The sequence below is a fragment of the Piliocolobus tephrosceles genome, chromosome 15, assembly GCF_002776525.5.
Source record: "Piliocolobus tephrosceles isolate RC106 chromosome 15, ASM277652v3, whole genome shotgun sequence".
Lineage (NCBI taxonomy): Eukaryota > Metazoa > Chordata > Mammalia > Primates > Cercopithecidae > Piliocolobus > Piliocolobus tephrosceles.
This window is the reverse complement of record NC_045448.1, coordinates 32610724-32638391: the sequence shown is the minus strand read 5'-3', so window position 1 is coordinate 32638391 and position 27668 is coordinate 32610724. Positions and strand designations below refer to the sequence as shown.

The following is a 27668-nucleotide window of genomic DNA, read 5'->3' as shown; positions in this document are numbered from 1 at the left end:
CTCCCGATCAACTGGTATTACAGGCGTGCACCACCATGCCCAGCTAATTTTTTTGTGTTTTTGGTAGAGACGGGGTTTTGCCTTCTTGGCCAGGCTGGTCTCGAACTCCTAATCTCAAGCAATCCGCCTGCCTCAGACACCCAAAGTGCTGGGATTACAGGTGTGAACCACTGCACCCAGCCTATCATTAGAATTTTTTTAAAAAATTAAGTTAAAAAGAAGATCTATAGAGATTAAATAAACTTTGCTTTGCTCTATATTGCAACTTAGAGAAGGATATAGGCATGTTAATTGGGAGTGCGTGGTTGTCTACACATGCAAAGATTTGGTTCATAATTTTCTGGTGAGAGAGAAATGACCTTAAATAATCACACCAAAGGCTTTTAAAATTGTGTCGACCAGGCGTGGTGGCTGGCTCACGCCTGTAATCCCAGCACTTTGGGAGGCCGTGGCAGGCAGCTCACGAGGTCAAGAGATCGAGACCATCCTGGTCAACATGGTGAAACCCCAACTCTACTAAAAATACAAAAATTAGGCCAGGCGCGGTGGCTCAAGCCTGTAATCCCAGCACTTTGGGAGGCCGAGACGGGCGGATCACGAGGTCAGGAGATCGAGACCCTCCTGGCTAACACGGTGAAACCCCGTCTCTACTAAAAATACAAAAAATTAGCCGGGTGAGGTGGCGGGCGCCTGTGGTCCCAGCCACTCGGGAGGCTGAGGCAGGAGAATGGTGTGAACCCGGGAGGCAGAGGTTGCGGTGAGCTGAGATCCGGCCACTGCACTCTAGCCTGGGCGACAGAGCGAGACTCCGTCTCAAAAAAAAAAAAAAAAAAAATACAAAAATTAGCTGGTTGTGGTGGTGTGCACCTGTAGTCCCAGGTACTCGGGAGGTTGAGGCAGGAGTATCACTTGAACCAGGGAGGCAGAGGTTGCAGTGAGCTGAGATCTCACTACTGCACTCCAGCCTGGCAACAGAGCGAGGCTCCATCTCAAAAATAAAATAAAACAAAATAAAATAAAATATAATAAAATAAAATAAATAAAAAATAAAAATAAATAGTGTTAACAGCTGACTTTGAAAATTAGCTAAATAACATTTATAGAACAATTTTTATTTATGAGACACTGTGTTAAATACCAACAACAAAAGGCAATGAGTAGAATGAGGATAAAATCTTTAAGCTTATGGAGTTTAAAATTCTGGCTGAAATTATAAGACACACAAATAGGAAAAAAACAACTATACTTTGCAGCTATTTGCAAAGTTTCAAAGCATATTTACATGCCGGTAAGTGAAAATTTCCCTAGCCTTGATTTTCCTTCCACTGTGGACAACAGGTGAAAACACTAACTAGGGAAGGAGAAAGAAAAATCTGGCAATCATGAGGACCCAGTTAAGGCTGGGGATTGAGCTAGTTTGGATATTTGTCCCTGCCCAAATCTCATGTTGAAATGTAATCCCTGTGTTAGAGGGGAGAGAAATGGGGATCATGGGGACAGTTTCCTCCTGGACTGGTGCTGTCCTGAGATAGTGAGTGAATTATCACGAGATCTGGTTGTTGTAAAGTGTGGCACCTCCCATGCCCCTACTCCTTCTTGATTCTGCTTCGTCTTCCGCCATGAGTAAAAGGTCCTGAGGCCTCTTCAGAAGCGGAGTAAGTGCCAGCTCCATGCTTCCTGTACAGCCTACAGAACCATGGGTCCACTGAATGTCTTTTTGTTATAAATTACCCAGTCTCAAGGATTTCTTTATAGCAATGCAAGAACAGTCTAATACAGGGATACTATGATTTTATTGTGGAATCAAGCTAAACAACTACATACTTTTCTTTCTTTTTATCTATTTTTTAAGAGGGAATTTTGCACCCTTGTTGCCCAGGCTAGAGAGCAATGGCGCAATCTCGGCTCACTGCAACCTTCACCTCCTAGGTTCAGGTGATTCTCCTGCCTCAGCCTCCCCAAAAGTTGGGACTACAGGCATAAGCCACCACACTTGAGTAATTTTTGTATTTTTTTTTAGTAGAGTTGGGGTTATACCACGTTGGTCGGCCTGGTCTTGAACTCCTGACCAGAAGTGATCCGCCCGCCTTGGTCTCCCAAAGTATTGGGATTATAGGCGTGAGCCACTGTGCCTGGCCAATTATGTACATTTCTTGTGCAGCACTCAACAGCAAATGTATAATTAAAATGATACAAATTTGGATTAATTCAGAGATGGAAAATTCCAGGTGACAGTGACACAGAAGAAATAAAGGTATGTGGATATAAGCAAGAGACTGAATGAAAAGAAGCTGGACTTGAGCCAGTTTTGTATAAGTGAAAAACATATCTAAATAGATATTTGGGGAAGATCAGCCTGGTAATGCACTAAAGGAGGAACTGAAAGGGGGAGAACCTGGTACAAGGAAGCTGGACAAACAGACAAGGCTGTGGGAACTCAACAGAAATCATGAGTTGGGGAGAGGGACAGTCCCCTCATGAAGTAATACTGACAGGACCTAGTACTGACCAGGGGTGCTGGATAAAGGATAAGATACATAATACTTGAAGATTCTAAGAGAACAATGGTTTAAAATCAAGTAAAATTAAGTAAATAGAAAACTAGAAAACTTGATTTGAGGAAAATCTCCTTTAAGGAGATGATGACAGAGCATCTATGTAAAAAATGTCAGTAATACAATTCAAGAGAAAGCTAAGAGCCGACAACAGTTTGAAGTGTCACTTTTAGAGAGTAAATGGCCAAAGTCAGGGTTACAGATACAATGAAGAAAAAACAGAAAGAGAAAAAAAAATCGTTCTGAAGGCCAAAATGTAAGCCTCAGGTAAACAACTGCTCAGGAAAAGAGAAAAAGGAAAACATACTGAAAGGATTAAGAGTGTAAGCAGAAAGGCCAAGATAGTCTACAGATGAAAAGTATACTACAAAAGACAAACATGAGGCAAATGTTATCAGTGTTTTAACAGGTAGGCACAGAAGGAGAGAAGGGGAGGGGGAGGGAGAGAGAGAGAGAGAGAGAGAGAGAGAGGGAGAAAGGAGGGAGGGAGGGAGGAAGGAAAGAAAAGAAAGAAAGAGAAAGAAAAAGAAAGAGGAAGAAAGAAAAGAAGGAAGGAAGGAAGGGAAAAGAAAACAAAATAAAAATACAAAAATTAGCTGGGTCTGGTGGCAGACGCCTGTAATCCCAGCTACTCAGGAGGCTGAGGCAGATGAAACGCTTGAACAAGGGAGGCGGAAGATGCAGTGAGCCAAGATCACGCCTGAGTGGCAGAGAGAGAGAGCGTCTCAAAAACAAACAAACAAACAAACCAGTCAAGGCAGGGTTCCATGAAGTGAAATTTAAGCTGAAATACGAATGGAGGTGAGCAAGCATGTATAAAAGCCTGGAGGAGGGAGAGCACACGAAGTGAATAGAGAAGTGAGCCAGGGTCACTCGCTTTGAGAACTGGAGACAAGGTAACTTTGGTAAAACAGAATTAAAACTGCAAAAGGTTGATTAGTGAGACAAAGGTTAAAAAATGGAGGCAAGAAGCATCAACTGCTATAGTCTGAGGGTGAAAGAAGACAATCTGTTTCATAATAATAGAGGCAAAATAGAAGTAGCTTAGGGAAATTTTCTGCAAGTGTTTTTCTCTCTTTTTAAAAACATTTTTATAGTGAAAAAATTCAAACATATACAGAAGTGGGTAGAAGAGTACAATGAACTCCCATGTATCCATCACACAGCTTCAACCATTATCAACTCATGGCCCATCTTCTTTCATCTATATCCCCAGACTTTCTCCTTCTCATTTTATTTTGAAGTAAATCCCAGACATCATACACTTTGTCATTCACAAATATTTCTGTACATGTCCTGAAAAGATAGGGATCTTTTAAAAAATCACACCTAAAAAACTAACAAATCCTTATCATCAACTAGTTGCTTGAAGTGAAGACAGCTTTAAAATTAGAAGATAACAATTAGAAATAGAAAAACCTGAAGATAGAAAAAGGGAGGATATTGGTGGAGGATGAAATGAGAAAGACATTCAGATGCAGGAAAAAAGGAAAGCTGTTACAAAGAAAGATCTCCATGGGTAGACACAAAATCTTCCAAACCATCACATTTCACATTTCCACTCTGTGAACGTCCAAATTGAAAACAATTGCTTGTTCCCCTTAACACAGCCACTGCCACCATCAGCTGAGGGAGAATCTGCAACTCACATCTCCCTCATCCCTCTAAGTAATAAAAAGATGGAAGGCAGGAGGCCTAGGGAAAGACTAAGGGAATAAAAGAAGTCCTTCAAGTCTGGCACGGTTGCTCATGCCTATAATCCCAGTGATTTGGGTGGCTGAGGTGGGAGGATCACTTGAGCCTAACCTAGGAAACAGGGTGAGAGCCCCTCTACAAAACTGAAAATAAAAAAATTTAGCTGGGCACTGTGGCAGCTGCCTGTAGTCCCAGCTACATGGGAAGCTGAGGTGGGAGGACTGCTTAAACCCAGGAGTTCAAGGTTACAGAGAGTCAGTCATGATGCCACCACTGCACTCTAGGCCGGGACAACAGAGTGAAATACAGTCTCCAAAGAAAAAAAGAAAAAGGAAAAGGCATTCATGGAGCACATCTTGTCATCATTATCTTCAAGGAACTTTACAAAACTCTGCTGACTCAGTCCTTGGACCCACTTTTTATTTTAGGAACTGTCAATCTACTAGCAAAAAAAAAAAAAAAGGTATCTTTTCTATAGACTTCTGAGTAACAATTTATTCCTCTGAACTGAAAATAAATATTATGTTTCTTTAATTCCCTCCCTCCCCTTATCTTCTGGTAGGCATGGTTCTGTCAATAATTACACAACTCTTAAAGCAACAAGGCTCATGTTAGAAAGGCTTACTCACCTTGAGAGCTGCTGCATGGTGAGACATAGTCCTGCCTACCCGCTTATCACTGCTGTACTGCTGGATATCCGCAATCCACTCCTCACACTGGGCCATTATCTCAACTCTTTTCAAGTAAAAATGTTTGTGTATTACCTTGAGGAAAAGTAAGCAGGAGAACAAGCAGTGTTTACAGTCAAATTTAAAAGACACAGTAAATGAAATTACAAGGAAATAAAATGTATTATAAATACACTTAAATAAATATATGTATACTATACATTTTAATTAGTATTTAGAATATTATTACAAATACATTTAAAGAAATAAATATACAGACATTGCAATGTTTTTCTCTCCATAAAACTCAATTTAATCAACTCTACAATATTAGCAGGGAAAAATCAAGCTCATGATTTGAGATGATATGTGTTGAAATACATATATATGAAATTTATGGCCTGGTGCGGTGGCTCATGCCTGTAATCCCAGCATTTTGGTAGGTCGAGGCAGGCAGATCACAAGGTCAGGAGTTCGAGACCAGCCTGGCCAATATGGTGAAACTAAACATACAAAAATTAGCCAGGCATGGTGGCGGGCACCTGTATTGTCAGCTACTTGGTAGGCTAAGGCAGGAGACTCGCTTGAACCCAGGAGGCAGAGGTCGCAGTGAGCCGAGATCCCATCACTGCACTCCGGCCTGGGCGACAGAGCAAGACTTGAGGGGACGGGAGGGGAGGGAAAGGAAGGGGAGGGGAGAGATTTATAGCAGAAAAGAGTGTACAATCCCGGTCAGACACTTGGAAAATTAATCCTGTTCAGAGACCACAAGACACATATGATACAATATATTCAGAAGGCAAATGCAAATAAATAAGTAACCAGGAGAAAAAGATTTTAAAAGATAACTCAAAGAACATTCTAAGTTCTTTCTAAGTATATTCTAAATGCCAAAGACATTCACACAGAAATCCCCAGAAATGGATCCCCCAGAAATGGCACTATTCTTACTTGCTTAATTTTATCTTCTGTTTAATTTATAGATAGGATTTTATTTTAAGAAGTTAAATTTCCTTATTATTACTGTGGTTTACATTTGTGATTTTTAAATTCTATCTTTGAAAAACTGAGTAAAATTTCTACCAACATATAGTAGTAAGAGTCTATTTCTGACAAATTTAAACTAGAAAACAATTATCAATTTGGAAACATTACTCTGTATTCTGGTTGAGCAGTGCCCAGGGAGCATGTCTGCCCTAAAGAACAGACAATCAAACCTACAAAGGGAAAATCACTAGAAAGCTCTGGGAATGAATGTCAAACACCAATATGATCCCATCACTTTTAATAGTTATTGGGTTTGAAGCCTCTGGGATACAGAAGTATGACACAGCTTTAAATGAAGAACAGTGATAACAAAATCAGATGGGAGGTGAATGTACCAGAAAAATATATTTTAAAGAACAACAATAAACAAAAACAAAAAGCCCAGGGCATTCAAAGAGTAGTGAGTGGCATTTGATTAGGAAAACTGGGAAAGCATACATGGCCAAGGAGTGGCGCCTTTAATGCAAGCTAGGTTCTAAAGACTGAGAAAGATGAATTGTCTCAAATGATACATATTTGCTTTCTGTAAATGTCATTCCCTTCTCTGAGTTCCCTGTGTTTATCCTTCCTGAAAAAAATGATATGCATAAAACAAATTACTTTTTTTTTTTTTTTTTTGAGACAGAGTCTCACTCTGCTGCCCAGGCTTGAGTGTAGTGGTGCGATCTTTGCAAAAGTAATGTATCTAACTTTGTCATTCAAAAGACACTGGAATATAAATTTACTCAGTAACAGCAAAAGCCAAAGAAAAATAAATATTCATCAGTGCCATCTGATAAAGAAGAAGGCTTCATAGTATTCATGCAGAATATCTGAATAGTTATATTCAAGATCAATTTTATGTCAGGTAAATATGCCATTTTTTTTCTCTAAAATGTTAACTTTCCAGCACAATTTAAGAAATTAATGATCAAGTGAAACAATTTTAAGAAAGAAAAATGTTTCTGGACACAACTACAGCAAGTTGTGATGCTAAAGTAATTTGATATGGCAGGTGAAAAGTATAACTGTATTTAGGCACACTATGGAGAGACAACTAATCATAGGCAAAGAGTTACACACACACACAGACACACACACAGAGCAACATTTCAGGATGAAGTGAAAAAAACCACTTCAGTATATTAATACAGGTTTTGGAAACTCATATCATCCAATTTTTTCCTAAAGAAAAGGAAATGTGGCCAGGCGCAGTGGCTCACGCCTGTAATTCCAACACTCTGGAAGGCCAAGGCGGGTGGATCACCTGAGGTCAGGCATTTGAGACTAGCCTGGCCAACATGGTGAAACCTGGTCCCTACTAAAAAATACAAAAAGATTAGCCAGTTGTGGCGGTGTGTGCATATAGTCCCAGCTATTTGGGAGGCTGAGGCACGAGAATCACTTGAACCGGGGAGGCGGAGGGTGCAGTGAGCCAAGATTCCGCCACTGTATTCCAGCATGGGCAACAGAGCAAAGCCTAGTCTCAAAAAAAAAAAAAAAAGAAAAAAAAAGAAATGGCATTCTCCTTATATATACACATTAGTATAAGGGCAAAATTTCTATTTGCAAGACAAATTTAGAAACCATCTTCAATAAAAAACAGTTTTATGAGAAATATTTCAGAAACATATTTGGAGAGTTTGCTAGTAGAATGGTAACTAATAAAAATAAAGAATAGGCCAGGAGCGGTGGCTCACGTTTGTAATCCCAGCACTTTGGGAGGCCAAGGCAGGTGGATCACCTGAGGTCAGGAGTTGGAGATCAGCCTGGCCAACATGGTGAAACCCCGTCTCTACTAAAACTACAAAAATATTAGCCAGGCATGGTGGCACCTGCCTGTAATCCCAGCTAATTGGGAGGCTGAGGCAGGAGAATCGCTTGAACTTGGGAGGTGGAGCTTGCAGTGAGCCAAGATCATGCCATTGCACCTGGGCGAAGAGAACGAAACAGAACGGGACAGGAGGAAAGTAAAGCAGAGGAGAGGGAGAGGAGAGGGAGAGGAGAGGAAAACGAAAGGAAAGGAAAAAAGTTCTCAAAAATTTAGTCAGATATTGTTTAGAATACAGATGTTTTGTACTTCATCTGTACTATCTACTACCATTTTTTTTTTTCTGAGACTGTCACCTAGGCTGGAGTGCAGTGATGTGAATACAGCTTACTGCAGCCTCAAACTCGTGGGCTCAGGCAAACCTCCTGCCTTAGCCTACTGAGTATCTGAGACTACAGGTGCCACCATGCCCAGTTAAATTTTTTAACTTTTTGCAGAGATGGGGTCTTGCTATATTGTCCAGACTTATTAATGATCTTTGGGATTAACCCTAAAACCTACAGATTCATATACTAGATACATATAAAAGCAAATATAATACTTACAAACTATATTATAAAATGTCTTTTTTTTTTTTTTTTTTGAGATGGAGTCTTGCTCTGCTGTCTCCCAGGCTGCAGTGCAGTGATGCAATCTCAGCTCACTGCAACTTCCGCCTCCCAGGTTCAACCTCATCCCCCAAGTAACTGAGATTACAGGCGCCTGCCACCAAGCCTGGCTAATTTTTCTTTTTCTTTAAGTAGGAACGGGTTTTCGCCATATTGGCCAGGCTGGTCTCAAACTCCTCACCTCAAGTGACCCACCTACCTTGACCTCCCAAAGTGCTGAGATTACAGGCATGAGCCACCGTGCCCAGGCTATACTGTAAAATGTCTTTAACAAAGTATTTCACTACTTTTATTGAACACATACCTCTTTAAAACATGGTGAAGGGTTTCTGATTTGTTCTAGCATTGCCCACTTAACTGTTGCTTGTCGAATGTTTCCATCATATTCTCGAGAACTCTGTGTGCCACTGGGAGTGCCTCTAGATCGTTCGTATCCCGGTTCATTAAAATAAGGCTCAGCTACTAATATAAGGGACTGGACAGACACCAACACCTAAAGAATAAAGGAAAAGAACAGCTATGATGGGACATTTTTACTATGGGTTAACTGATATCCTGCTCTATCCACAAAGACTTTAATATGTGTTTCCACAAATTTCTATCACAATAAAACCAACGTTTATGATTATAACCTGAAACATTTCATTATAAAAGCAAAATAAAATTAGGCACGATACAGCCATAAGTAACACTTAGACATCTGTTTTTACTCTTGAATTCTTGAATAATAATAGATATGAAGAACTTATTAAAAATTTTTGTTTGTAAACAACTCATACCAACATTCTGCTCAAACTATTCTTAAGGAGCATAAAGTCAGCCATGCACTTTTTTTTTTTTTTTTTTTTTTAAATAAGACTGAGTTTCACTCTTGTCACCCAGGCTGGAGTGTAATGGCATGCCCTTGGCTCCCTGCAACCTCCGCCTCCTAGATCAAGCGATTCTCCTGTCTCAGCCTCCCGAGTAGCTGGGATTACAGGTGCCTGCCACCACGCCCGACTAATTTTTGTATTTTTAGTAGAGACGGGGTTTCATCATGTTGGCCAGGCTGGTTTTGAACTCCTGACTTCAGGTGATCTGCCTGCCTCGGCCTCCCAAAGTGCTGGGATTACAGGCATCAGCCACCGTGTCCAGTCTAGCCATGCACTCTTTAACAATACTCACTCAGAAAAAAACTGCCTGAGACCATTTTAAATTTTTATTCCAAGGAAAATTAACTGCTACAGTATCACAAAAACCTTATTAGAAATTCTTATTTTATTTTATTTCTTTGAGATGGAGTCTTGCTCTGTTGCCCAGGCTGCAGTGCAATGGTACAATCTTGGTTCGTTGCATCCTCTGTCTCCTGGGTTCAAGCAATTCTCCTTCCTCAGCCTCTCAAGTAGCTGGGACTACAGGCGTGCATCGTCACCAAGCCCGGCTAATATTTTTTTGAATTTTTAGTAGAGATGGGGTTTTGCCATGTTGGCCAGGCTGGTCTCAAACTTCTGACCTCAGGTGATCCGCCCACCTTGGCCTCCCAAAGTGCTGGGATTACAGGCGTGAGCCATCGCACCCAGCCAGAAATTCTGATAGATGAGATGGTCTTATGGTTCTAAGACCACTTCCAACCCACCACTTATTTACCAGAAGGCTTATTTCTCCAGATGTAACATATATTAACAGAGGTGATTTCTAGCTAATACAGTATTTCCAGTTAATAGATCTACAGAAGTCAATAAAGTAACATCTTTGAAGGCAGAAAAACATCAGATATTATCTACCCAATTCATAAATGAAAAAGAACAGCAATTACACTGTTAGGCACAATGAGTAAAGAGTCCCATGGATATGCATCTTATAAGTCAAAGTTAAAGAGAACTTTAAAAATGAGTATTCAAAAGTAATATATTTGACCCAAAACAGAAAGGGTTAAATATGACCTGAAGTGACCATACTGATGCCAAGGTCAACTATGGGAAAAATTTTAATTCATATTATTTCTGAGACAAAGATCTCATATTTTTAATTTTTATTTATTTATTTATTTATTTGAGACAATGTCTTGCTTTGTTGCTCAGGTTGGAGTGCAGTGGTGCGATCTCAGCTCACTGCAACCTCTGCCTCCCGGGTTCAAGCAATTCTCCTGCCTCAGCCTCCCGAGTAGCTGGGGTTACAGGTGCCTGTGACCCCATCCCACTAATTTTTGTATTTTTAGTAGAGATGGGTTTCTCCATATTGGCCAGTCTGTTCTTGAACTCCAGGCCTCAAATGATCTGCCTGCCTCCCAAAGTGCTGAAATTACAGGCATGAGTCACCTTGCCCAGCCAGAGATCTCACATTTACTGACACTTCTGAGATAACTTTCCAAGGCATAGTTGTTAGTTACTGTCCTCTTCCCTCTTAAATAACTGTCCTCTTCTGTTAATATAAGTAGGGTATAATTGCATTTTTGTACAAAAGCACAGAAAGAAATTAAATATCCAATACAAATTTATAAAAAAGGACTCATTTATTTATTTAACCTCATCTCCTTTGATACACAGTATGGTTTTATAGATCTCAGGCAGTTAGAGTAATCTAAAAATTACTTTAGATTCACAGCCTATTTTGTTTAAAACAGCAAAGTAAAGCCCACTAAAGGAAGCATAAAGCCTATTTGACAGCGAAAGGTAGGAGGAGGGAAAAGATCAGAAAAAAAGAACTACCGGCTGGGCGCGTTGGCTAACGCCTGTAATCCTAACACTTTTGGGAGGCTGAGGCAGACAGATCACTTGAGATCAGGGGCTCAAGGCCATCCTGGTCAGCATGGTGAAACCCTGTCACTACTAAAACTACAAAAATTAGCCAGGTGTGGTGGTGCGTGTCTGTGATCTCAGCTACTCAGGAGGCTAAGGTGGAAGGATAGCTTCAACCCGAGACGCAGAGGTTGTAGTGAGCCAAGATGGTGCCCAGCCTGGGCCACAGAGTGAGACCCTGTCTCAAAAAAAAAAAAAAAAGAAAAGAAAAGAAAAGAAAAAGAGAAAGAAAAAAGAAAAAAAAATAAAACTACTGTGTACTAAGCTTAGTACTTGGGTGACAAAATAATCTGTATAGCAAACCCTTGTGACGTGAGTTTACCCACGTAACAAACCTGCAGTGGAACCCCTGAACTTAAAACAAAAGTTAAACAAAAAAGAATGAGGGTTTTGTGTACCAGAAAAAAGGAACAAAAAATTACATCTGAGAAACAAATGTGGCTATAATTTATTGTCTGCTAAGAGAGAAAAATATAAAGTTTGTATTTGATAAGAGTAACAACAAAAGATTCATTATCAGAGACCAATACTTCCTGCAATTAAATTAAAAAAATACTTTATGACATGGGTTATCTTACCACTGGGTGGCCCAGCAGACATTACCTTTTAGGAAGAGCATAAATGCCACTTTATTTTTCAATAGTGAACTTAGCTATTTAATAGCGATAATACACATTTTAGGAAATTTCTGGACCCTGGATTGTCTGAACTGGACAGTCATTTTAATGTACACTACATTTTACTAGAGGCAGGAAATAAGCAGAGAAACAGTAAACCCTTGGGATGAAGGATTTCCTCTTTTAAAAAAATCTGATTTTTCAGTATTATAAAATAAAACTTTAGGCTTGAGAAACAGTGTAAAATATTTGAAGTCATAGGGATCACAGTATAGTTATCTGTACATTTAGAACCTATATTTTCATCATCTGTAAAATGGGCATCAGATCTACTTGTGTTACAGGATGAATGAGAAAATTAAATAAACTTTAAACTACAGAACAAAATCAATTCTGCACTAAAAATAATTTCTTTTTTTTTTTTTTTTTTTTTTTTTTTGAGACGGAGTCTCGCTCTGTCGCCCAGGCTGGAGTGCAGTGGCCCGATCTCAGCTCACTGCAAGCTCCGCCTCCTGGGTTACCGCCATTCTCCTGCCTCAGCCTCCTGAGTAGCTGGGACTACAGGCGCCCGCCACCTCGCCCGGCTAGTTTTTTGTATTTTTTAGTAGAGACGGGGTTTCACCGGGTTAGCCAGGATGGTCTTGATCTCCTGACCTCGTGATCCACCCGTCTCGGCCTCCCAAAGTGCTGGGATTACAGGCTTGAGCCACCGCGCCCGGCTAAAAATAATTTCTATAAGTATATTAGAGGCATGCAAAAAAAAAGCAGCCAGCATGAATTGTCTGATCAACAGAACTTTGCTGAAAAAGCTATTTGGATCAAACCAAAAAATAGTATTTATTTTACTTTTACCAGGCTAAAGTGTTTTCTTAGAATCTGAGTCGAAAATCAATTGGTAATTAACATAAAAACATATATTATATATATTATATATACATATATTTACATTGATGTAATAATAATCAGTATTTATTTTCAATCCATAATGTAGGCTCACTGATTTGAGTCAATTTGTTGATATTTTCAGAGTAAAGACTTTTATTGACAGGCCAAATTTACTGTTCCTCTCCTTTTTATTGATTGCTTTTTATTTTTCAGATAGAGTCTCCCTCTGTCACTCAGGCTAGAGTGGAGTGCCGTGATCTCAGCTCAATGCAACCTCCTCCTCCCAGGTTCCAGCGATTCTCCTGCCTCGGCCTCCTACTAGCTGGGATTATAGGCATACAACACCTCGTCTGGCTAATTGTATTTTGTATTTTTAGTAGAGATGGGGGTCTCACCATGTTGGTCAAGCTGGTCTCGAACTCCTGACCTCAAATGATCCACCCATCTCAGCCTCCCAAAGTGCTGTGCCAACACATCTGACCCCCTCTCCTTTTTTAGTTTCATGTTAGCATCTGCACAACTATAAGAGGCTCTCATAATCTGTTCAGGAACCGAAATCAAGAAACACAGAAAAAACAGCGGGCACTGCGCCTGGCCTGGTATTTTTTTTGAAGGGAGTTTTGGCTAAACTCTATTTTTGTTTTATGTCCCAACTTGAGATTTTAGATTACATATAAGATGAGACTCCACTATGCTAATTTCTCACCTATAAGCTATTTAATATGTATTTCCTAGTAATCTATCTTTTTTTGGGTTTACTATATTCTTGGTCACTAAAAATTTTTAAAAATACTACACAGTTCTTTATTTCTTAAGTGAAAATGTCAGAGAAATTTTGTTTACTTGCAAAAAGCTTGAGGTCTGAGGATTCCACTTCTCTTCTGGTCTTCCATGCCACGTGTTTAAGATGCTTAAACAAACCTGACAAAGGAAAAAAGCGTCAACAGAACTGAAAAAAGAGTGCCTAATAGAAATGCTGCAGAGCATATAAAACTTGAGATATTTTTGTAGGATGCCTGACGAGGTGTAGCCTTTTATCTTGTTTCCAGATGCGTATTCATTACAAGTATTCCGGTTAAATATTGAAAAGTTATATGCTGTAGTTTAGTATTTTGTCTTTGTAATTTACAGAAGTTATTGGAGAAAATAAACTAGTTTCATTTTGAAAAAAAAAAAAAGAGGCCGGGCGCGGTGGCTCAAGCCTGTAATCCCAGCACTTTGGGAGGCCGAGACGGGTGGATCACGAGGTCAGGAGATCGAGACCATCCTGGCTAATACGGTGAAACCCTGTCTCTACTTAAAAATACAAAAAACGAGCCGGGCGACGAGGCGGGCGCCTGTAGTCCCAGCTACTCGGGAGGCTGAGACAGGAGAATGGCGTTAACCTGGGAGGCGGAGCTTGTAGTGAGCTGAGATCCGGCCACTGCACTCCAGCCTGGGTGGCAGAGCAAGACTCCGTCTCAAAAAAAAAGAAAGAAAAAAAAAAAGAGAGAGAGAGAAAAGAGTGCTTAAAAACAAACTGTCCTAATGAGAAGTAAAAACATAATGCTATCATGTCAAAATATCTCAGTTTTATATGCCTCCAGACAAAACCCTAAGGGTTGGTCTGTTAAAACAAATTGGCATCTTCAGATGTGATTCAAATTTGTGTGGCATTATAACTTTTTCATAATGTAAAACGGACCAGCACCCATTATATGTCAACACAAATAACATTTTAATGAAAACTAAATTATTTTAAAAGCAAAATGTTTTTAATTAGCACATAGTTGTACATATTTATGGGGTACAGTGTGATATTTCAATACGTGTATACAATGTGTAATGATCAAAATAGGGTAATTATTGTATCCATCACCTCAAACCTCTCAGTGTTGGTAACATTCAACATCCTCTCTTCTAGCTGTTGGACAAAATACAATTTTTATTTACTATAGTCACCCTACTGTGCTATACAATAGCAGAACCTATTCCTCCTATCTAGCTGTAATTGTGTATCCATTAACCAACCTCTCCCTATTCCCTCCTCTGTACCTTTCCCTCCCAGCCTTTAGTACCACTATTCTACTCTCCATGTTGATTGAGATAAATTTTTTTAGCTTCTACATGAGTGAGAACATGCAGTATTTATCCTTCAATGCTTGATGTATTTCACTTAACATAATGTCCTGCCAGGGACTGTGTTGCTATGAAAGGTAGGATCTCGTCCTTTTCATGGCTGAATAGTATTCCACTGTGTATAAATAACCATGTTTTATTTATCCATTCACCTGTTGATGGCCGCTAAGTTGATTCTGTATCTTGGCTATTCTGTACAGTGCTGCAATAAATAGCAGTGCAAATATCTCTTCAAGATTCTGATTTCTTTCCCTTGGATGTATTTTCAATAGTGGGACTGACAGATCATATGCTAGTTCTATTTTTACTAAAATAACTATTTTTAGTAAAGAAAAGTGGTACTATTTCATATTTTTGTATATTTCTTTCTAAATTCTGAAAATGCAAAACAGCTTAACAGAAGAGACCTTGATTGAATTATCTGCCTCTACATTTAACTAGTTGCAATATACTCCTTTGATTCAAGTATATGGATCAAATCTAGCCTCACACAAACAGACCCCCTAAAAGAGTATTCAGGCTTCCCAGGGTTCCTCAAAATATAAAGATAACATTAGATACTTACTCACTTAGCAGGGAGAGAACTGGTGACACTTAATCTGACCTGTAACTACTCTTGTAATAAAAATAAAACTGGGCCATATCACATGTGTTCTTCTGGCATATACTCTATCAACATAAAATATACTCATCAGATTTTCTAAATTTTTAACAATTTTATATAACGGCCAACAGATTTGGGTAACAGGTGGATAGGTGGTTCTTTTCTTTTTTTTTTTTTTTAAGACAGAGTTTTGCTCCTGTAGCCCAGGCTGGAGTTCAATGGCACAATCTGGGCTCAGTGCAACCTCCGCCTCCCGAGTTCAAGCACTTCTCCTCCCTTTCACATTACAGGCATGTGCCACCACACCCAGCTAATTTTCTATTTTTAGTAGAGACAGGGTTTCTCCATGTTGGTCAGGCTGGTTTCAAACTCCCGACCTCAGGTGATCCACCTGCCTCAGCCTCCCAAAATGCTGGGATTACAGGCGTGAGCTACCAAGCCCGGCATAGGTGGTTCTTGTAAATGCAGAAAGGTCTGTCTCCTTACTACTCTTTCAATGCTCTGTGAAAGCAAGAACGCAAAATACGTTAATTCATTCAACAGGTGGTTGATTAATAATTTAAAAAGAGTTGTATCTGTAAAGTTTTGTGTATTATTCAAAGTGCTGTCATACATATACCATTTGACCTTTAGTGCAAGCTTGTGTAACCCGCAGGCCACATGCAGCCCAGGATGGCTTTGAATGCAGCCCAAAACAAAATTGTCAAGTTTTAAAAAATATTATGAGATTTTTTGGCTACTTTTTTAAAAGCTCATTAGCTATATTGTCTGTGTTAAAGAATTTTCGTGTGGCCCAAGACAATTATTCTTCTTCCAAAGTGGCCCAGGGAAGCCAAAACATTGGACAGCCCTGCTTTAGAGCATTCTTGGGACTAACAATGGCAGATATGTATCCTCATACCTAACTGTAGATACAGGACCTAAGGTTAAATGCTAACAGTGTGTAAACTTGAAAAATAAGGCCGGGCGCAGTGGCTCAAGCCTGTAATCCCAGCACTTTGGGAGGCCGAGACGGGTGGATCACGAGGTCAGGAGATCGAGACCATCCTGGCTAACACGGTGAAACCCCGTCTCTACTAAAAATACAAAAAACTAGCCGGGCGAGGTGGTGGGCGCCTGTAGTCCCAGCTACTCCAGAGGCTGAGACAGGAGAATGGCGTAAACCCGGGAGGCGGAGCTTGCAGTGAGCTGAGATCCGGCCACCACACTCCAGCCCGGGCGACAGAGCAAGACTCCGTCTCAAAAAAAAAAAAGAAAAATAAGTCCACAATTGTGTGTACTATGGAACACATAGGTAAGTATGATGGTAAAAGACTATTAATTTAAGACTCCCAAGCCCTGACCCTCTTCTCTATGCAATGAAGCCTTGAGAATTATTTTCTTAAATACATCTTAATATTTTACACTTACACTCTAATCAAGTTACAGTGTCTCAAGTAAAGTCAACGTTGCTATTTCTTCTTCCCTACTCACTTATAGAAAACCTGTTGTTTGTTCTTCCAAAGAAAGTTCTGCCTCTGGTCAAATCTTTTGCAACAAACCCAAAACACTAATTCTAGTTTTATGATTTGAGCTAATGATAATTTGCAACCACATATCTGAGGCAGGCTGTACCTTTTGAAATTCTTCTCTTCTAGATTTTAAAACACTGAATACTCAGCACAGAATTTACCACTGAAATTCCATCAAAGTATCCAAAATACCTCTGAAAAAAGAGATTACTCTTCTAAATCTAATTTTAAAAGGTTTATGGTCATATGAGATGATTTTTATCTTTCGGTCAGCTTTTTTGTAAATAGGAATGCATCTTCCTACTTTTAATACAAGAAAATGTAAAAACACTTGAATATAAGGTACACCTTAAAATAAGTTCTGTAATAGTGTGTATCACAGAACTTGATGTTAAGTCCCTGAGTAACTTCTTAAGACTGTAAGTGCTTCTTAACACTTAACTGTTTCTGCTCTTTTCAGTTTCTTCTCTTCTATTCCTTAAGCTAATCTGGATGCAGGGAAGAGAAGTACAAACAAACCCATGCCCTCTTAGAAAGCAGGTAACTAAAGCAAAATTTTTCTTCAAATTACAAAGAACCTTTGTATACAATCATTGGCATTTGAAACAAAAGACTGCAATTAAATTACCTTGCCATCATTATAAAGGTTTGGATTGAATCGCACGCTATGACCACCAGTTGTCTCTAGATTCACAAGAGGAGGTGAACTGGGATAATCTTGAGGAAAATACACATCAAACTCAAAGCAGCCATTTGCATAAGGGGTGTCCGCTGGACCAGTTATTAGAACCTGGATATATATAAACATACAAAAGCCTATGTTAATATTCCTAAACATTGATATTTAGAAAAATACAATCCAACATGAAATAAGAACAATCTTCGTTTTTGGAGATGGAGTCCCACTCTGTCACCCAGGCTGGAGGGTAGTGGCACGATCTCAGCTCACTGCAACCTCCGCTTCCTGAGTTCAAGCAATTCTCCTGCCTCAGCCTCCTGAATAGCTGGGATCACAGGCACCTGCCAACATGCCCAGTTAATTTTTGTATTTTTAGTAGAGATAGGTTTCCCCCTGTTGTCCAGGCTAGTCTCAAACTCCTAGCCTCAAGTGATCCGTTTGCCTCAGCCTCCCTAAGCGCTGGGATTACAGGCTTGAGCCACTATGCCCGGCCGAAATAAGAACAGCTTTCTTTTTTTTGTTGAGACAATCTCACTCTGTGGCCCAGGCTGGAGTCCAGCAGTGTGATTTCAGCTCATTACAACCTCCACCTCCCGGGTTCAAGCAATTCTCCTGCCTCAGCCTCCTGAGTAGCTGGGATTACAGGCACACACTACCATGCCCAGCTAATTTTTGTATGTTTAGTAGAGATGAGGTTTTACCATATCAGCCAGGCTGTTCTCAAACTCCCGACCTCAACTGATCTGCCCACCTTGGCCTCCCAAAATGCCAGGATTACAGACATGAGCCAGCATACCCTTTTTCTTTTCTTTTTTTTTTTTTTTTTTGAGATGGAGTCTCACTCTGCCGCCCAGGCTGGAGTGCAGTGGCAAGATCTCAGCTCACTGCAACCTCCGCCTCCCAGGTTCAAGTGATTCCCCAGACTCAGCCTGCCAACTACTGGGATTACAGGTGCCTGCCACCACACCCAGCTAATTTTTGTATTTTTAGTAGAGACGGGGTTTCACCATGTTGGCCAGGCTGGTCTGCAACTCCTGACCTCAAGAGATCTGCCTACCTCGGCCTCCCAAAGTGCTGGGATTACAGGCATAAGCCTATCCAAAAAATCAAAAGGAGCAGGCAAACAAATAAAACTTTCTACAAGTCAATGAGCCAATAGTTTTAGCTGTGTATCTATGGAAGACAGAATGCTTAACCCATTAATTAAATCATAAATATAAAGAAAAAGAAAATTTTCTTTTTCAGGTTAAATGTTAAATAAACATTTTCTTGATGCAGCAGACTCTTGGAATTTAAGGCCAGATTATCATGTGTTAAACATAAAAGTAGTGATTATATATTATTGTATTACCCATAATTCACAGATCTTAGGAATTTAAAAAAACATAAATTTCCTAGAAAAGAAAGAAAATGATTAAGTTTTGAAGAGTGACACTACAAAACAGGAGAGAAGTATCTTGGACGACAAAACGGAAATCCTGTAACATTTTTTAACTGATCAGCATTAAATCCTTTGATAGTGTGACCAGCTTCATACAATCTTGCTCAAGGATGATGGCTCTTTTGATATTTTCTAAATTTTTATTTTCAACAGCAGTGTGACCCACACACTCTGAACTAACATTAGAAAAGGGCTCTTTATGGAGGCTGCAGTGAGCTGTGATCACATCACTGTACTACATACAGCTTGGGCAACAGTGAGACCCTGTCACCAAAACAAAAGGAGTGGGGTGGGGGGGCTCCTTTCACTGCAGTTTAAAATGGTCACCAAAATTTCTAGTGTTTTGTATAATTTATTTGTATAATATTTCTAGTTTTGTATAAATATTTGAGTAATCAGATGAGCCAAGGAGATAAGGGAGAATGCTTCGTTATCATTATTTTTTACCTTCATGATGTCAAGTCGCTCCTCATCACAGCGTACAAACACACTAGAGGATGAAGACAGAGGCAGTGAGGTTGAAAGTGTCACAGCTTCCTGGGCAAGGCGGCGAGCTCTGGCAGCACTGTTCGCATCATTAGCATTTTTCACCTGAGACATGTAGTGGTAACTGACTTTAAATCCCAATTTCCCATCTTCATCTTCAGAAACCATTTCAAATGTATCTAAAAGGAGAAGAAAAAATAAAACCAGAACTGGAAAAAACTGTTATAATAACAAAAATCACAAATAATCACTAGTCCTTCTCTCATCCAACTGAAGAGAACTTCCAACCATGGAAGAATAGCAGAAGTATAAATGTTTACATAACACCTATATATTAGCACTGCCAGATGGATTAGCACTGCCAGATGGATGGACTGTTGTCTTTCACATGCTACAGGGATACATTTTAACTTTTATAAAAAACAATCTACCAGATGAAAGAAATGGGCCCATTACTATGCCCAGTGGAAAATTTTTATATCACGTAGAGGACAGGGTCTATTAACTCAAAGATTTTTTTTTTTTAATGATTCAATCAAAGACAATGGCTACTTGATAAAACATGCACAGCCTGTTTTAATCAATAATTTCTCTTCTGTTAATTCGTCCTATAGAATCCTGGATATGCACAAATATTTACAGGTAATGACAGCCATTGAGATGTTGCATATATTTAAAAACTAGAAACAACCTAAAGCTCCACTTACTGGTTAAACAAATGGCAGTCAATCATATTATGGAATATTAGGCAGTTAGTAAGTATTAAGTTGTAAAAGAATGATACTAGAAAATATTTGATACATATGGTTGAAAATGCAGTTTCTTAAAAGAGCATCAACTGAAAACTTGTATGTTTTCAGACATATTTTGAAAGCCAATGGGGAGCAAACTTGATTATGTTTAAAGTCACATACTTGGAGAGTTTATGATTTTATGTAGTATGAGAGAACTCTTCTAGCTAGCTAACATTAATGAAGGGCTCTGGACATACGATTCTAAATTTCTGACAGGTAGTAACTTTAAACCAGAATCTCTCACACATAAGGATCCATAAACACATTCATGTTCATGAAATGAAACTTTCCGGATTGAAAGAACTAGTTAAAGAATTTGTAGACATGAAATGTGACTAAACGCTTTCAAGTAAAGAACAATGCCACGTATTTTTAAAAGCCATTGGCTGACCTATTTTTGATGACCTAGGAAGCGGAATGAAATCTAAAGCCCAATAAAATATTTATGTCCAACAGAAACACACATACACAAACATATGTCTGCAAATTCTTTTCTGACCCTCTTCCCCTCCCCTTGAGTGTTGGCTGGACTTAGTGAGTGATGGTGTACCCTTTCTAAGACAAGGTCATAACAGGCACTATTGCTTTTTCTGAATTCCTGACCTATGTAAAGAGTGAGATAATAAAGGTCAGATTTTTTTTTTTTTTTTGAGACGGAGTCTTGCTTTGTCACCCAGACTGGAATGTCTTGGCTCATTGCAACCTCCACCTCCCGGATTCAAATGATTCTCCTGCCTCAGCTTCCTGAGTAGCTGGGATTACAGGGACCTGCCACCACACCCAGCTAATTTTTGTATTTTTAATAGAGATGGGGTTTCACCACGTTGGTCATGCTGATCTCAAACTCCCGACCTCGTGATCCGCCCACCTTGGCCTCCTGAAGTGCAGGAGTAGAGGTGTGAGCCACCATGCCCGGCCAGGTCAGTTTTTTAAAGCAAATAAGTTATAGTGGTATTTTATGTGACAATTTATAATACAGAACTATTTGATAAAACAACACATAAGCCATAAAAAACTTTGGTAATTGTTAAATACATATAAACTAAATAAGGTATTTGGTTTTAGTACTTTAATGCACAAAGGAATTTTCAATAAAAAAATTCAATAAAATATTTATTATTTAAAAACCAAGTTAGAGTGAAGTTAACAGACTAGATTGCCAAGCTGAGTCAGGAAAAAGGCTGTAAAATCATTAGACACTGACCAAAACTCTAATAAAAGTATAAATCACTTTCATATATATTATCTCTTGTGCTCTTTATGGCAAACCTGAAAGGTAAGCAGAGCAAAAGCTAAATGATTTATAATGAGGTTTCAAAGACAATAGGACAAAAATCTGTTTTCTGAATCCTACTTTAGCATTTAAAAAAATACAGTCCAAGATTTTTGGGTTGTTTCTCAAGGATGAAAAAGAAGCATAGACAATAATAGTTAATAATGGTCATCAAAATTTGGTATGTAAGTGTTTTCTCATAAATCAGTACCATATAAAGGGTACTGATACGATCTTTTTGCCAGTTCTTACTTGTCAAGAGTTTTGGAATGGGAAAAGCTAGAACTGAACTACGTGTAACTACATTTTCTAAAAGTGAATTGCAAGGCAATCTAAAATGGCAAGAGTAACAGACTTAGTTCAAAATTTCGGGTCTTGGCTTCCTTCAGGCCAGGATGTACAGAAATGAAGAAGTAAATAAGGAAAAACATTTTCTGCCTGTTTTGTAGACACTTGTGTTTGATTTCATTTTTTCTAGGCTATTACAGTCCTATTGAACTGTATATATCACAGTTTATAACTAAAAATATAGACATAAATTCAAGAGACAAAGATGATAAAAAATGTTGACATGTATGAAGTAAAATTCATGTTACAAGCAATTTTTAAAATCTTTAATTTGCTAAAACACATTTCAAAAGCACTGTTAAAAAATGGAAAGTGAGATCTTAAGCAAATCAAAAACTTCATCTTACCAAACTGTAATTTCTTCATAACAGCCACATATTTTTCTTCAAGTGACTTTAATACTGACAAAGGTTTGGGTTTCATAGCCGCCTTCTTGGAGTATTCACCTAGTTTTTTTTCTGTTATTTAATATTTCAAGATAAATAACGTAAGTATACATTTAAAAAACTAAAAACAATTCACCTCTAGAGTTCAAATTTTGAATTCCAAAAAATTGTGGACTTCTTCCCAATTTTCTTATTACAACCACTCTGAGAATAACAAATTTCTATTTCATAAACATAATAAAGCAAACAACATAATCATCTTTATGAAAAGCAGAAGTGAAACAATAGATAATTCAGATCACTGTCTTCAGCTAACATAGGAAAATCTCTCTCTCTCTCTCTCTCTCTCTCTCTCTCTCTCCCCCCTCCCCAGGCTTGGAGTACAGTGGTGCAATGACAGCTAACTGCAACCTCACCTCCCCAGGCTAAGGTAATTCTTCCACTTCAGCCTTCCAGGTAGCCGGGACTACAGGCACATGCCACTATGCCCAGCTAATTTTTCATGTATTTCGTAGACACGGGGTTTCACCATGTTGCCCAAGCTGATCCTGAACTCCTGAGCTCAGGTTATCTACCCACTTAGTCCTCCCAAAGTGCTGGGATTAAAGGTGTGAGTCACTGTGCTGGCCAAAAATATCAATTTAAGCTAAATTCTCATACATAGTCTTAATGTACTATTTTCTATCTAATACAAAGGCATTTTTCAATTTCATGAATTTCAGTGAGAAGAAATATTTATCATGTATGTTCTCAGCCTACTAAACTTAGCAATCATATATAGCAGAAATATTTTAAAATTAGACTATACATGATTGAAATCAGATAAAGAACAAAACCTAACAGAGAACAAAATTTTTAGGTAAATGAACTTGCTTTAAAATCATTAACATAAAGCAAAAAGAGAAAGGCAGTTTTCAGTAAGTGAATGAAACATCTTTAAATCAAATGAAAAGTGGCGTAATAGGAAAAGTGTTGTACCTTGATTTGCTTGCCGCAAACTGGTGGTGGCTGCATAAACTATCTCAGCAGTCTTTTGGATGTCTGGTACCAAAAGAGTAAGTCCTTCTGGTTCTTGATCAGATGCATCTGGTTTTACTCCTGTTTTAACATTTTCCCTTTTAGATCTGAATTTTTTTTAATATGGAAAGAAATGCAAGGAAAATTAAGATCTTACGACTAAAACACCTCCATAAATCAATAATACTGGCAAAATATAGAAATGAGAGTGTGCATTTGTCACACACATGATCTGTATTAACTTGCTTTTGAAGCCATTGGTTAATAAAGTTATGGGTAGGTTTTCCCTTCTAACATAAAACCAGACAAGAGACAGACATTATACAAATGTCATCCTGTACAAGACCCAGATACCTGATGTCCTTAGAGACACACTTTTAAAAACACATCTAATTATAAATACTCAGAGAAATCACTTATATACCTAAAATATTTGAGAATTAAAGGACCACAAGCAGTTTTTAAATTTTAATACTATTTGTATTTCACTCAGAATTAAATTTCTAAGGAAAAAAAACATATTTTAGAGTAAAATGTAGAGTAAAATTACTGGATGTCTTAATACAATGTATTTCTATACACTGGATCTTTTAATGAAATACTAAGTTTTAGGGCATATTCATTTTAAATATATTATTCTGTCATTTCCTATCAGAAGCTAAAATGTATCCAATTTCATTTCAAATTGTTATCACAATAGGATGTATTACAGCAAAGTTTAAGTATATAGGACATTAAATTTTTATTTAAATTTTCTAGAAAAATATACTAGTAGTTTAATACAAGTCACTGAACACAACTAACCATTATTTCCTTTTCTCTATTCCAACTCTCAGCATGTTATTCACATAATAAACATCTTTACACTACTGTTTAGAACTTTAAAAATCTACATCTTTATAATTCCTTAAATAGATCATTTGAAACAAACTAAAATCATATATAAATAAAAGTGTTAAAAATATTTATGCTAAGGTATGATCTAAACTATACATCGCTTATTTTTTCAGTTGTATACCTACCTAAAAAGGGTCGTTATATTAAAATACGATCTCACAAAGTGGTCATGGAGCCTTAGAAAACTATAAAAAGAATAACAGACAGTAGAAGAATCCTTAACAAATAGGCTGGGCACGGTGGCTCATGCCTGTAATCCCAACACTTTGGGAGGCCAAGGCGGGCGGATCACCTGAGGCTGGGAGTTCAAGACCACCCTGAACAACATGGAGAAACCCCATCTCTACCAAAAATGCAAAATTAGCTGGGCATGGTAGTGCATGCCTGTAATCCCAGCTACTCGGGAGGCTGAGGCAGGAGAATCACTTGAACCCGGGAGGCGGAGGTTGCAGTGAGCCGAGAGATCATGCCATTGCACTCCAGCCTGGGCAACCAAGGGTGAAACCCCATCTCAAAAAAAAAAAAAAAAAAAAGAAGAAGAATCCTTAACAAATAATACTATGTCATCTACATACAAATGAACCTTTCCTTGTCACAAAAACAAAAATCTGCTCAGAAGCAATTCAATCCTTAAGGTAGATAAATAGTAAACTAAGAAGCCACTCAAGTGGGTAGGAAGAATAAATGAAAATAGTATCATGCATGTGTTTTGAATTTAGTTCCTATAATGTGTAAACGAAAACTAGTTTCTACAGAGATGTTTAACTAGAAGGTAAAAACTTATGTCACTTGACTTAACTGAAGGGTAGAATACGTCACTGAATGACTGCCTGTTCTCTTGTTGTCTCTTCTTATCTTCCCTGAGCTGTAAGAAGTCAGAGAACACATAGCCACTTTCCTTTACCACTCAGGAAATGACTTGGCAGATGTTACACTGTACATCATTTCAGTCATCAACTGTCATCTGTGTACATGTATCTGAATACATGTTTTTGTATGTATAAGGAGAGTATAGTGTATGTCTGAAGACTGAAATATCAGAATTTTACTGCTACAGTCAACTACTATACTGTGTCTTTTATAGCTATGAATTAAGGTGAGACTGTAGTTTAACAGTGAGTCACTTCTTAATAAAGATATGATTCTGGCAGAGTAACTCAGATTACCAACTTCTGCATTTGTCAATAGCTATTAACGATCAGTGTCGAACACTGAGAATGAAGAGAAGTGCATAAGCTGCTTGACAGTACCCACTTTGAATTTATAAGGACTCTTCCTCTCCAGTTGTAAATGATTCTCTATTACCAGGTCTTGAAAAAATTATTAAGTAACAGGGCCACTGAATAAGAAAACAACAGTAAGTTGTTTCAGAAAGCAGTTATGATTATAGCCATAATAAAATATCATTTCCTAAGTCTATAATCAATGAGTTAATCCACTGTACTCTCAATAAAGATTTCACTTAAAGAAACATATCTTGCAGAGAAGGAAGATATGAAAGTGAAGCTCTTTTTCCAGAAAGGTTATTTTCTCCTTGAAGAAACAAGAATCTCTAGCATGGAGCGTGAACTCCATTAATCCAATTTAGGTCTTTATTGTATTTACCACCCCAGTGTGCAGATTACCTCTGGAGCTACTGATTCTAAATCTCAAGCTCTATTCATGCCAATTTCCTAACTCCACTTTTAAAAAGAAGATTAGTAGGAGATTATTAAAATAGTGCACAAGGTTAGGATGATAAAATTTTATTTTTTTTACCATAATTAAGAAAAAGTAAAAGAAAAATAATTGTGCAAGAATCCTCAGAAGTTTAAAAAAATTATTTACACCAAATGTGTGAAAGAAATGATATATATTTCATATTGAAGACAATGGTTGAATCATAAAGCAGATATATATTAGACCTTTGCACCAGGTTCTAATGAGAAATTTTTACTTGAATACTCTCTTTGACAAAAACATACCAAAAAACAGAAAATCTCTAAATGGTGAGAATACTTTGAATATATGAAGAACACACACTACCTGCCTATCAATGATTCTAACTAGTCATTGTCTGACATTAAACTATAGCCAGTAGTCTCTTTTCTATAAAAGTTGCAGGTTACTGTCAACCCATATGTAGGCCCAGCTCATGAAAAAAGGCCATACCTTAGCTCACATCCTGAAGTCTGTGTGAAAAGCTATTTGAGTTCAAGGCACCTAGCTGGAAGTAGGTCTTTGAGACTGACAATGGATCCAACATGGTAAAAGCAATCAGCGACGGCCGCTACCATGGTATCCGCTGCTTTGTGCATACGTTGAATCTGGTTGTGATCACTGCCCTGAAGAAATACGAGGAAGCAACTGAAGTTTCTACTATTGCACAGAATTATCTGCAAACATTTTCCACTATGCTGTGAATTCCAACTAAATAGCTAATTAGTTAAGAAAACTTTGGCTCTGTGACACATATCTGAAGTAGGATGTGAGCAAAATGGGCAAATCTTTCTCCTGAAAACAAAACAAAAAAGCAAATCCATATCTCAACATTCAATTACATTGAACTGCCTCTACCAATATCTACTGCCCAAATAAAGTTGAATATTAGTAAGACTAAAAACACCATGCCAGAATTTTCTTTTATAATCCATAAACCGAAAACAGCTTAATACAGCTATTTCCTTGATAAAACAAGACCCCTTTAGCCCTTTGCACTCCTAAATCTAAGCTAAATGTACTGCAAAGTTGCAATAAACATTTTAAAAAGGAGAGCCATTTGAAGACGTTATCTGGAGACTACATGCTGAAATGTAGATTCAGAACTATTAAGAATTAGCACTGCAGAAGAAGATTCTAAAACTGTAAGAGAATGAAACTTCTACATTTACCAAAAAGCATGGATCACACTGTACTCCTCAGTTCTAAAGCTCTTTGACAGTAATTATAGTTTAGATTAGAGGTAAACTGAAAGAGTAAATAAAAATATTACTGTAGGAAATTGCTTCTAATATCTCTAGGATGCACGAAAATAATTCTTGAAATGCACCAGTAAATGGACAAAGATCTCCATACAATAAATGTTTGTTTTCTGTGATTAATTTAAAGCTTAGTTTTTAACTCTATGATCCCCTTTTGTTTTTATTTAATCTCTAAGTAGAAGTACTAGTTTAATTTTTAATGATTTAAATGAATGTTGCAAGACAAATCCTCCTTGTCTTGGTAGCATATGTGAGAATGAAAGAAGGGAATACTTAAAATAGTTTTAAGAAGCCTTTCAAAATAAAATCTTGATTTCTAATTAGACACAAATATACTAATTTTTAGGCCAAATAAAACACCACCAGACATACAGAAGGTACTGCATGCTAGTTTTAAATAGAGTTGCCAGAAATAATATGCTTCAGCAGTTTACCAAGGGACAACCCAACTGAGCCAAAGAAGAGATATTAAAATAAATATTTGCCTACCTG

The 27668-nt window shown here is 38.1% G+C and overlaps 1 protein-coding gene across 10 annotated transcripts in view; it reads right to left on the bottom strand.

The window, feature by feature from the left end:
- BIRC6 (baculoviral IAP repeat containing 6) overlaps positions 1 to 27668 on the bottom strand; it is a 254915-nt gene that overhangs the window by 2423 nt on the left and 224824 nt on the right. For 9 of the 10 annotated variants that reach the window (XM_023216393.1, XM_023216386.2, XM_023216391.2 and 6 more), the window contains 7 exons: positions 23281 to 23426; positions 22264 to 22374; positions 19463 to 19680; positions 17524 to 17685; positions 13506 to 13583; positions 8688 to 8876; positions 4880 to 5014 (listed from right to left, as the gene is read on the bottom strand). In XM_023216393.1, coding sequence (XP_023072161.1) covers positions 4880 to 5014; positions 8688 to 8876; positions 13506 to 13583; positions 17524 to 17685; positions 19463 to 19680; positions 22264 to 22374; positions 23281 to 23426 — 1039 coding nt within the window. Of the gene's footprint in view, positions 1 to 4879; positions 5015 to 8687; positions 8877 to 13505; positions 13584 to 17523; positions 17686 to 19462; positions 19681 to 22263; positions 22375 to 23280; positions 23427 to 26367; positions 26541 to 27668 lie in introns of those variants that run through there. The other variant, XR_002732443.2, reaches the window with a different exon arrangement.